This window comes from Onychostoma macrolepis, chromosome 03, assembly GCF_012432095.1.
Source record: "Onychostoma macrolepis isolate SWU-2019 chromosome 03, ASM1243209v1, whole genome shotgun sequence".
NCBI classification, from domain to species: Eukaryota; Metazoa; Chordata; class Actinopteri; order Cypriniformes; family Cyprinidae; genus Onychostoma; species Onychostoma macrolepis.
Window position 1 is genome coordinate 16961279 of NC_081157.1, and position 12693 is coordinate 16973971.

Sequence of the window (12693 nt, forward strand, 5' to 3'; positions counted from 1 at the left end):
ATATTCTAATATTTTGAGATACTGATTTTTGACTTTCATGAGCTGTAAGCTCTAATCATCAAAATTAAAAGAAATAAACATTTGAAATGTATCAGTCTGTGTGTAATGAATGAATATAATATACAAGTTTCACTTTTTGAATGGAATTAGTGAAATAAATCAACTTTTTGATGATATTCTAATTATATGACCAGCACCTGTATATATTTAACCATTATTTCCTTTAATAATTTGGCACCCTGTGTTGCCATGCACTTGATTTTTATTTGTATTTTTTAAACAGTGCACAGACGTTTCGCATGGAGAAAGGGAGAAGAAAAATGATCAGATTAAAAAAATAACACAACAAAAATAACATTGCACAACAGCCAAGTAGATATGCACTGCATATAGGGGGTTGATTGAACTAATTATTCACAGGTAATTTGGAACCAGCATACCCAGATTAAACAAGATTCGGATTAATCAACTGAGAGGGGATATGTGATAGTATGCTAACTTTGCTTTCAATTAAGTAATGAATAAAGAAATAGCAACTTGAAACAAGACAAATATTTGCTCTATAGAAGCTAGAAGAAACACATCTTGCTATTTAAATTCTCAAATTAGATCCTTAGAGCTGTCACCACAAATCTCTATTCTTTTAATAGTCTAAACCAGGAGTTCTTAGTTCTGATCCTCAAAGTCTTTCCTGCAGAGTTTAACACTCGCCTGTTCAAGTATACTTGAAAAGGTTAATCGCAGGCTTTAAGGTTTACTACAAAGTTACAGGTAAGTAAGTTTGTTTAGGCTTGGAGCTAAACTCTGCAGTAAAGAGTTGTGAACCCCTGTTCTTAACAATTATAAACTCACAAAAGTTGGCATTGTTTGTCATATTATGTAAGACGTCAATATAGTCCCCAAACCTTCCCAAGCACACACAGAAACACAATAATGGTGATTATGTAAAGAATCAAGAAGTTCACATTTATGATTCTTGCCACTCTGGTCCAGCACAGAGATGTCTTCTCTCGTTGGTTTTGTTGAGTTGCAGCCCGACACTCAGAGAGGATCTGCTTTAGAAGGCCAAGTGTAGAAGACTGTTCTTCATTCTGATCTCTGACTGAGTCTGGAGGGCACTGCAGGTCTCTGACACTGTCTATAAGAGGAAATACAAAACATGGTTCTTGACAAATGCTATATTTCTTGTTTTGTGTAATCTTATATACAGTTCCTTGATAGGAAATCTTTGCTGAGACTATTATAGAAAAAACAACTGAATTTCATGTGACTTTTGAAGATTCTAGAATGGATTCTAGAATCCATTGCAGCTTCAATATATATATTTTCGAATGGTTTATTAAGTTGTTAATTAATATTATTCTTTGAAATATTAAATGATTTGAAGAACTTCCCTATGTGACACTTGAATAGTATAGAATTACATGTTTTCACACTGGAATGTGCTCTCTCCTTGGTTTGAGAAAAGCACCCAACAATTTAAAACATATATTACTATGACAGCTGTAACGGGCGGAAGAATCACACGACAGAATGAGTGCAATAAATGCCCCGAAGGGTGCGTTTATTGAGTGAAATGAGTGGCGTGCCGTAGAATTCAGGTGCTGTGTCTTCGTGCTCCAGGATCAACTTCTTTTCAGTGCTCCGAGTGCGTTAGTGCCCAGTGTCCGGCGTCCGTGCGGTGCAGGTGTTTCGGGCTGGCCGGCTAAACGCTGCTCTCTGGGGAGATAAGGAGAGAAAAGTAAGTGATGCTTCACTGGAGTCATGTCTCAGCCAAATGCGCCTCTTGGCGGCTTATATGTCTGCCTCGTAATGAGGTTCAGGTGTGGCCGGCCAGCCCGTGTTAATGGCGTGCAGGTGTTTCTCCTCCGTTTCCAGGGCGACGCTGATGAGGTCCCGGGACACGCGTCACACTCCCCCTAAGCGTCGTCCTGTTCCTGTGGGCGAGAGGGGAAACTGGTCCCCGCCCGGTGTTTCACGACGAAGTGGAAGTCCTGGAGCGCCAGGAACCAGCGGGTGACCCTTGCGTTGGTCTCCTTGGCCCTCGCCATCCATTGTAGGGGGGCATGGTCTGTAAACAATGTAAATTTTCTACCGAGGAGGTAATACCTGAGCTCCAGGACTGCCCACTTGACGGCCAACACTTCCTTCTCTACAGCGGCGTAGCGTTGTTCCATGGGGGTCAGCTTCCGGCTGATGTAGAGCACCGGGTGTTCCTCACCGTCCTGAACCTGGGAGAGGACGGCTCCCAACCCAGTGTTGGAGGTGTCCGTTTGCAGCAGGAAGGGGCAGTTGAAGTCCGGGGCTCGGAGCACCGGCTCGGCGGTGAGAGCCTCCTTCACCCTCTGAAATGCTTCGGCCTCGGCGGGTCCCCAGGAAATCTTCTCCGGTTGCCCCTTCCTGGTCAGGTCTGTCAGGGGAGCGGCTAAGGAGGAGAAGTCAGGGATAAAACAACGATAGTAACCCGCCAATCTCAAAAAGGCCCGTACCTGGGTTTTGGAGGTGGGCCGTGGGGCCGAGAGAATAGCTGCCACCTTGTTCTCCTGGGGTTTTATGAGTCCTCGGCCCACCCGGAACCCCAGGTACCTTGCTTCGTCGAGGGCCAGGTGACATTTTCGGGGATTGGCGGTCAGCCCGGCCCTGCGCAGCTCCACGAGCACCCTCCGCAGCCGCTCTAGGTGGTCCTCCCAGGTCTCCGAATGGATGACGACATCATCCAGGTAGGCCGCGCGAGGGGCTGGTGGGGCCTCAGCAGGATGTCCATGAGTCGCTGGAAGGTGGCGGGAGCCCGTGCAAGCCAAAGGGAGAACCCGATATTGCCAGTGCCCACTGGGGGTTGAGAAGGCGGTCTTCGGCTTCGCATCCTCGGACAGGGGCACCTGCCAATAGCCCTTCGTGAGGTCCAGAGTAGATATATATCGGGCTCTCCCCAGCCGATCCAACAGCTCGTCTACCTGCGGCATGGGGTATCCGTCGAATTCGGAGACCTCGTTCAAGCGGCGGAAGTCATTGCAAAAGGGGAGGGTGCCGTCCGGTTTTGGGACCATGACGATGGGGCTGGACCATGGGCTGCGCGAGGGCTCGATTACCCCCAACTTCAACATCTCCTGCACTTCCTCTTCGATGGCGTGTCGCCGGGCCTCTGGCACTCGGTAGGGCCGCTGCCAAACGATGGTTCCTGGTGGTGTCCGGACGTCATGGTGGATGACATGGGTCCACCCGGGGAGTGGGGAGAACACATCGGGGAACTGACCGACCAGGTGTTGCAACTCGTTCTTTTGGGCAGCCGAGAGGTGGGGGTTGACATCTACAACCACGGGAGAGGAGATGGCCAGGGCGGCGAACTGGGTCCTAGTCCCGACCCACCGTTTCAGGAGATTTATGTGGTAGATCTGATCCTCCTTCCGTCGTCCGGGTTGGCGTATCTTGTAGGTGACGGGCCCCACCTTCTCCGTCACCGTGTATGGCCCCTGCCACTTCGCCAGGAATTTGCAGGCCGCGGTGGGGACTAGGACCAGGACGAGGTCTCCAGGTTGGAACTCCCGTGGTTGGGCTGCCCGGTCATAGTGGCGTTGTTGGGCACGCGCGCGTGAGGTGCTCCCGAACGATGGGCATAACTCTGTCGATCCTTTCCCTCATTTCCAGGACGTGGACCGATGGGTGGCCGGCTGTTGCTCCCAGGCCTCTTTGGCGACGTCGAGTAATCCGCGGGGCTGACGTCCGAACAGGAGCTCAAAGGGGGTGAAGCCGGTGGAAGCTTGGGGCACCTCCCAGATCCCAAACAGGACATACGGGAGCATCCGGTCCCAGTCGCGTTTATCCTCCGCGGCCACTCGACGGAGCATCCGCTTCAGGGTCTGGTTGAACCGTTCCACCAGCCCATCGGTCTGCGGATGATACACGGAGGTGCGGAGCTGTTTGACCTGCAGGAGGCGACAGAGGTCTGCCATGGTCCGGGACATGAACGGCGCACCTTGGTCGGTCAGTATCTCCGCTGGGATGCCGACCCGGCTACACAGCAGGAATAACTCCTGGGCGATGGCCTTTGACGTGGCTTTCCGCAGGGGGATGGCTTCAGGGTAGCGGGTGGCATAATCCACGATGACCAGGATGTGTTCGTGACCCCGGGCGGACTTCGGCAGCGGGCCCACCAGATCCATGCCTATCCGCTCGAAGGGTACCTCGATGATGGGTAAAGGAATCAACGGGCTGGGGGGAGGGGTGCTGGGTGAGGTCCGCTGGCACGTGGGGCAGGCGCGGCAGAATCGCTTCACATCCGCATCCAAGCCGGGCCAGTGGAAGCGGTCCCGGATCCTTTGGATGGTGTTATGGGCTCCTAGATGGCAGGCCATTGGATGGGTGTGCGCAAGCTCCATCACCGTTTCCGTCTTGGTCCGGGGTACAACCAGCAGCTGTTTCTCCTCCCCCCTTCGCGGAGCGACACAGTAGAGCAGGCCATTCTGGACTATGAAGTGGGGGACCGGGTGTGGAGGGGGTTGGACATCCTTCCCTTCGGTCACCCTCACTTGAGTCCAGCAGTGTTTCAGCCGATCGTCCCCAAGTTGTTCCTTGGCGAAAGTCCCGCCTCCTCTAACCTGTTGAAACAGATCAGCAGATTGGGAGGGGGACTCACCGTCTCGAGGGGCGTCGTCGGGGACGTCGGCTGTATCTCCGGGTTCGGCGGCTCCCGGCGGGGCTGGGGGGTTGGGTGGCCATGGTGAGCAGGCGGTCAAAGCCTGGCCAGTTTCTCCCCAGGAGTACCGGGACGGGGAGATCCTTCATCAGGCCCACTTCTACGGGCCAAGCGCCTGGGGCGGCGGCAATGGTGACGCTGCGCAGGGACTTGGCGCGTGTCACCGTGGACGCAGGTGATCGGGAGAATGGCCCTGGATCCTGGCCGTGGGGAAACCATCGACGACTGGACCAGGCTGACCGCGCTGCCGGAGTCCAGGAGGGCCCGATAGGGACGCCCATTGACCTCCACGTCTACCTTCGGTGCTGCAAGGGGGGGCTCTTGATGTAGTATACAACCCGCCAGCCATGCCCGGCAGGGACGCCCATTGACCTCCACGCTACCTTCGGGGCTGCAAGGGGGGGCTCTTGATGTAGTATACAACCCGCCAGCCATGCCCGGCGTGGTGTGGTGGGAGGCTCCGTGGGCATTGGTTCATCCTGGGGCACGGGAGCCGCCGGCCTGCCTACTGGCCTGAAGGTACCCTCCGGCGAGCGTCGCTCCTGGGGCACCCTTCGGGGAATCGGCGGCGCTCGCTCCCCAGCCTCACGACGCTGGGCCGCCTCCGCCAGTTCGATGGTGTCCACCAACTCTCCCACGGTGAGCGGGTTCCGCATGCCGGCGGCCTGACGGATGGGGCACGGAAGCGCCCGAAGCAAACGGTCCACGACTATCCGATCAGCCACTTGGGCGGCGCTGGGGTCTCCTGCCAACAGCGCGCGAGACGAGACGGATCGGCAGCTTGGGCGCGGGCTGGCAACCGGCCGGAATACTCCCATTCGTGCACCAGCTGGGCGGCCGCGATGGGGGAGAGTCCTACCCGGGACAAGATTTCCTTCTTGAGATCCTCATACGAATCCCTCAGCTCCGGCGGCATCGCGAAGTAGGCTCGTTGGGGCTCGCAACAGTGGTGCCAGCGCGCCCACTCGTCCCGCGACCAGCCTTCTTGACTCGCGGTGGTCTCGAACATGAGCAGGAAACTCTCCACGTCGTGGGCCGTCATCTTCGGTATTAATGCTGGCGCTCGGTCGCGGGGGTCGGGCAGCGGAACCCGCTGGGCGGAGGCGGTCCGGAGGGCGGCGATTTCGCGCTCTACCTCTCCCTGACGGGCAGCCATATGCTCCACGATCTGCTGTTGGCGAATGCTCACCTCCGTCAGATGCTTCAGCAGCTCTTCCGTGGCTGGGGAGTCGATGCCACCTGAACGTGAATCCACAAAGAAAAGAGAGAGGGGTGCGTTATCGGCGGGGGAATAAAAGTGCTTGTCGGTGATTCTTCCGGTGTTATGCCCGCATTCTCCACCAGTGTAACGCCGGAAGAATCACACGACAGAATGAGTGCAATAAATGCCCCGAAGGGTGCGTTTATTGAGTGAAATGAGTGGCGTGCCGTAGAATTCAGGATCAACTTCTTTTCAGTGCTCCGAGTGCGTTAGTGCCCAGTGTCCGGTGTCCGTACGGTGCAGGTGCTTCGGGCTGGCCGGCTAAACGCTGCTCTCTGGGGAGATAAGGAGAGAAAAGTAAGTGATGCTTCACTGGAGTCATGTCTCAGCCAAATGCGCCTCTTGGCGGCTTATATGTCTGCCTCGTAATGAGGTTCAGGTGTGGCCGGCCAGCCCGTGTTAATGGCGTGCAGGTGTTTCTCCTCCGTTTCCAGGGCGACGCTGATGAGGTCCCGGGACACGAGTCACACAGCTTAGGTCACAAAGGTCATTAGGGCATCTCATCTACATGATCAACTTACAATTAAAGCATTTACTTTATTATTCACCTTTAAACATGAAAATAATGAAGAATATTGTCTGAAACCTCTAGCTGAGAAAAAGTACTTCATATCCGGATGTTTGGGGAAAGTTCCTGATTAGACTGTGGGTTTGAACAACCCAGCCTTGAAGAAGTTGCGTACTCTCTGTGTGTGTGTGTGTGTGTGTGTGTGTGTGTGTGTGTGTGTGTGTGTGTGTGTGTGTGTGTTGGAATCTGTCTCCAGGGTGATTCGTAACAGCACCCAGGATGAAATACGCATATGGACATCTTCCCTCACCCTGATGCATGAGAGGGTGGCAGATATACGTCTTGAGAGCGATACATTGCATGTGAACTGTAATCGCTTGTCATCTGAGATATGCTTTGCAATTTATTTCTGTCATGACAACTCTCGGAGGGATTGGCATGGTAATTTACATAATGTATTTGGTCTTGGCAGAATAGATCTGCTACGATGCTGCTGCAGAGCAAGTACATAGACTTGCTACTGCCTATACGTCTACAACATGCTGCTGTGAGCATGTAAGAAATGCTGCTGCTACACATATAACATACCCCCCATAGAGCATGAATCATGAATCACCTCGTAGCAGATCTATACAGGTGAAGGGTTTCTGAAGTGCTCTGCAACTGCTACCATAAGCACTAGCCAAGTGTTTGAATGTTGAGCAGCAAGCTCATTGGCTGCTGATAAAGAAAAAAACAATCAGCTGTGCCATGTGATAATGATGTCATTATGTCAGATTGAGTTAGACCTATCGAACTGCGCCATCTAGAGGTTCATGACTGAACTTAGGATGTACATCTGTTAAGATTTTGCCTGTTTTTCTATGATTTAACCAATCAGAATCCTTTTTATCCAAGTAATGATGCAGTTAGCGACCTCTGTTAGAGTATAATTACTGATGTATTGAGTGTGTACGCAGAGCAGCCTACGAACTCCTCGCAAGTATTGAAGCCCTTGATAAATGAGAAGCAAAGAAGAGCCATGCTGAGGTTAATGTTCTCCAGCTCTGAAGATTGTTTTTTCCAGCAGGACAATGCTCCATGCCACACAGTCAGGTCAATCAAGGTGTGGATGGAGGACCACCAGATCAAGACCCTGTCATGTTCATCCCTATCTCCAGACCTGAACCCCATTGTAAACCTCTGGATTGTGATCAAGAGGAAGATGGATGGTCACAAGCCATTAAAGATGAGTGACATAAAGTCACCCAACAGCAAGATGAAAGACTGGTGGAGAGCATGCCAAGATGCATGAAAGCTGTGATTGAAAATCTTATTCCAGCAAATATTGATCGCTGAACTCTTTCGAAGTTAAAACATTAGTATTGTATTGTTTACAAATCAATATGAACTCTTTGCATTATTTGAGGTCTGAAAACACTGCATCTTTTTTGTTAATTTGACCAGTTGTCATTTTCTGCTCTAAATGACAATATGTTTCCAATATATTGGAATTCGGGAGAAATGTTGTCAGTAGTTGAGGGGTGGATTTACATAAGGTCTATATAGCCATTTAGTTCAACCTGATATGTAAATGAATACATTAACTAACATTTACTAACTTGTACTTAAGGTTGTTGTTATTCATGCATGAAGCCTTTGACTCCAGTAATTGTTAAGGGTAGCACTTTAGATCTAAGAATACAAATATATCCCTCAAAATCAGATGCTGTCGATTCTTACCATCTCGGCCAGTAACAGCAGATGTAGTTTCCACTGATGCAACTGATCTCCTCTCAGCTGCTCTAACCATCAGAAAATTCACAAGGATGGTCTCCAGAATGCTGATACCAATGAGACTGAAAATCACACTGCAGTACACCCCTGTGAAGACAGCAGACTATGACTGCAACAGCTTTGCTGCACTAAAATGCCCTTGAAACAACTCCTCTATGATGTATACTAATGTGTCAGTGTATTTATTCTGATTTGTCTTGTTTGTGATTATGGCCCATAGACACGGACTAGAAAGTAAAGTATTGATGTGTGTCAGTGTACTCAGAGATGAGGGACATTTGGATCCAAATACAGTCAAATTTAAGGAGGAGGAAAAAAGGAAAAAAGCAGAAATTCAGGATTGCAAGGAATAAGAACTAAAAACACAAGCACAACATCCATGAAACTCAACACCAGACTAAAAACACAGGAATCATTATGGCTTACACATTAACTAATTAAAGAAACAAAACACTGGTGATAATGATCAGAAAATGAGGACATCACAGGAAATGAGCCAAATACAAACTAAGAGTCCTCATAATACAAGCACGGCAAATAATACATAACAATTGAAGTGGATTCATGTGCTTTTTTCTATGAACCCTTTTTGACACACAAGTTTAAAATATTCTAAATAAGCCCCCTGCATAGTTTATTTATTTTTTATTTTATTTTATTGGAACTATTATTTTATAATTTCCAATGGCAACACGTCAAGTTCAATTGCATTTATAGAACACATGCATTGTCTTAAGCCAGGGGTGTTAATTAATTTCATTTTAAATTAAAGGCGAGATTTGACTAAACATCCTTTTTCTCACAATCTGTTCAGAGGCTGTTATTTTGATTTCAGTTTCTTTTCATTGTTCTTTTCTAATTTCCTGTTTAGTTCCTGTTTCCTTGGTTGCCTGTGCCTTGTTTAATTCCTCATTTAGTCTGTGTATTTGTAGCCCGCAGTTTCAGTTGTTTATTACGTTGGTTGGTCTTCTAAGTGTTTCCCGTATTTTTTATTTTTTTATTATGCTTGCAATTAGATCCATGCCTCAGTTCTTCTTGACAGCACCCAATCGTCATAAGAATGGACCTACCATTGATCTACCAGCAGTGTAAATCCTCCTCCTCCTCACACAGGGGGATTGTTTCCATTGAGGGCTATACACATGATCCTTAAGATTGAGCACATGTGGTATGCTACCCAGATAAGTCCCCAAGGGTGTAAAATAATTGAATCCACCAAAGTGATCACTAGAGGTATTACTAGAGTTCCTACCCACCCTAGTGCCCACCCTGGAATGTCTTCCTCCTCCATCGGTCATTGTTTCATCCAGTTCCCTGGTCCAACTCTGCTCAAACTCATCTACCTGTGATTTGCTAATGATCCTGAAGACATTGATTAGCATTCTCAGGTGTGTTTGATTATTTTTAGAGCTAAAATCTGCAGAAAAGTGGATCTTGCAAGCCAGATTTAGGATCCCAGCTTTAAGGAACTGAAGGTGTATCTTCAGCTGCTTCATTTTATGGATGCACAGTAACCACTGCTTCTGATCCAGTATCACTTATTTTACTTCTGTCAGCTCGCATTAAAGGCTAATTTTATTCAACTTATTGTTACTTATTATTGTATTTAACTATTATTAGATTCCTATATTCAGCTTCTTTTTTTTTTTTTTTTTAGGTTTAATGCATACTACTTCCTATGATGTGTTGTTAAGCTTCAAATTCAATTATAGGATTGAATTTGTAACAAATTAAGCCATGATGATCATGTTCAAGTTAGACTCACCAATCAGTGGGATTTTATCAGCTGTAGAAGGCAGTGTCATATTAAGAATCAGCAGCATCACAGAAATAGACAGCAGTAAAGTCACTTTAAAGCTCAGTTTGTCTGCTTCATTTGCGTCTATGAAGAAGGAGGTTACATCCAGCACGAGAAAGAAAAATATTGGTAGCATGAAATTGATGAGATAAAGTAGAGGTCTCCTCTTGATGGTAATCTGTCACGTAAAAACAGAAACTGTCAGATTTTTCCCCCCTAATGTCAACACAATAATATTGCAAAGTTTACAATTTAATTGTCAAGTGTAAATTCTGTGTTAATCAGTGGGTGGTAGTCAAGAGGAGATACTTAATTCCCGCACCAGGAGGATACAGAGGTTGAAAGGGAGACCATCATTATTCTGAAAGTTCATTCCAAACAGATTTTGTCAAATGCTCAAAGTATTTAAGGTTTATTATTAAATAATTACATGCTGATAGACACAAACCTCGTGTCATGTTCAATTCTTTCTTTCAACCTATGTGTGCTCTCTAATGTTGTGTCTAAGCACTACTGATTAACAAAATTTACATGTTGAGTTTGAAAAAGGAAAATTTCAAAAAAAGACAGAAGGGAAAACATACATTCTCATTGTGCTGTGCATGTTATACAAACCAGAATATTTAAATTAAAGCAATATTTTGAATTAAAAAAAAAAAAAAAAAGTTGGATTATGGCAATAATAATAATGATTTTTCTTTTCTTTTCTCCATTTAATTATTTATTTTGGCATATATGTATTTTTGCTAGTTGGTTTGATCATTTTTACTGAATATTTATTGTTTCACACTACATAACCTGTGCTCTGTACCTGATATATCAGCTGATTCTTGACAGCCCATATGAAAGTGGCATTACAGTTTATCATATTTATACTGAGGAGTTCCCACTCTCCCTGGGCCTGAAAGGTCTGCTTCGACTCGAGAGTTAACCATTCGGAACCATACAATGTGTTTATTGTAAGCTCCTGAACTGTGGGAACAGACATTACATTTCAAGTAAGCATGCTATTGATTATTATGTATGTTTGTCTACACTGGATTATGGATTTCATATGTACCTGAATGTGCTGAAGACTGAAGCGTTAGATTGCATCTTTGGATGTCGAAAGGAAACCTGTACAGGTCCATCTTACAGGCTGTGGTAAGAGTTAAAACATCAGATGAGACTGTAAAGCCATAACTGATCAACTGCACATATGGAGACTCCTTTGTTCCAAACTCTGTCTTGATGCTAAATGGACAAAACAAAGTACTGATGACAGGAGACGATGGGTATTCAAATCAGAGATGCAAGATTAAAAAGTTAAGATTTTTGTGTTTGTAAAAATTATGATTTATTTTGTTGTAGTCATGCCCTAGCTGTAATGAAGGATCAGAAGCGTGTGGATCCATTTGCAGATTCACTTTAATAACCTTGATCAGGGTCAAACAGACAATGGTCAAACGACAGCGTCAGGTATATCAGAGGCAAAACAGAGACAGAAACAATACCGTGCAGGAGTCAGGGCAAGCAGCAAAACAATCAGAGTTCCAGAGGGCAAGATCACAAGGACAGGCGGCAGAGAATCAACAGTGGTCAAACAGTCCAAGGTCATACACAGAATAATCACTGGAATACAGCGGAAACACTTAGAAAGTGTCAGCCAAGGCAAAACAAGACTTCACAGTGAGTGTGCATGAAAACGCTGCTTAAGTAGAGCAGCAGATGGAAGACACCTGTGCAGGTGATTGGTCTCAGTACGGGGCATATGGGAAATGGAGTCTGAGAAAGTCAATACTCAGGTGAGGGTGCACTCCGGTGGCCATCGGAGAGAGCCACAGAGGTCTGATTCCTGACACTAGGGCATATAGTGCCCAGGTAAGGGTATAAAAGACAGTGGTGTGAATAAACCTGATAGTATCTCACAAATGCATAGGAGAAGCCAAACTTCCAGCAGCACAGTCCTGCAATGACACTCCTCTAAACAGAACCTTGAGTAGAGTTAAGTCAAGTCACTTTATTTCTATAGTAATATACAATACAGATTGTGTCAAAGCAGCTTCACAGCGATAAACTGGAAAAATATTATTTGGCTATTTTTTTTTAACCCAAATGCTGGGTTCAGCCTGTTGGGTCATTTTATTGGGTTATTTTTAATATTTTTACCCAGGTGCTGGATTCAGCTTGTCGGGTCATTTTATTGGGTTATTTTAACGCTGGGTTATTTTTTTCTATCTAACCGCTGGGTTGACCCTGTCTCTGAGTAGAACTCTCTCGCTCTGTTTTTCACAAGTTCATCAAACAACAGTGGTAAGTGAATCATTCATCAATCACGGTGAGTAATGACTTCTTCTCCTGCTATTGTTGTTTGCACCGCTTGCCACATGTATAGATTATCTCTCTCTGTCGGCAACGAGGGATTCACATGTGATAAATGCAGGGACATAGTTAGGCTGACAGAGAAGATTTTAGAACTAGAGACACGCATCCAAACTTTAGTTGAGGATAGTAAGAATGTGAGGGCTGTAGATACTGCTTTGGATGCGACTAGCTCAGGGAGTCCTGTACATTGTTCGGTTCTGGTTACAGAGCCCGTGCAGCAGGGCAACTGGGTGACTGTGAGGTGGCATAGTCGCTGGTCAAAACACCACTCTTCCGTTCCGATCAGAACATCA

General features: G+C 46.9%; 1 protein-coding gene across 2 annotated transcripts; it reads right to left on the minus strand.

The window, feature by feature from the left end:
* Window positions 1-314: 314 nt before the first annotated feature.
* Window positions 315-11730, minus strand: LOC131537165 (5-hydroxytryptamine receptor 3A-like). 2 transcript variants are annotated; one of them, XM_058770455.1, is made up of 6 exons: window positions 11530-11730; window positions 11097-11269; window positions 10848-11008; window positions 10004-10214; window positions 8185-8325; window positions 315-1138 (listed from the first exon to the last, which is right to left on the minus strand). In XM_058770455.1, the coding sequence occupies exons 1-6, from the start codon at window positions 11631-11633 to the stop codon at window positions 888-890; spliced, it is 1041 nt and encodes a 346-aa protein (XP_058626438.1). In that variant the 5' UTR covers window positions 11634-11730; the 3' UTR covers window positions 315-887. The 2 variants fall into 2 exon arrangements, with proteins under 2 accessions (XP_058626438.1, XP_058626440.1); XM_058770457.1 differs by having other exon boundaries at window positions 11097-11174; window positions 11530-11669.
* Window positions 11731-12693: the final 963 nt, after the last annotated feature.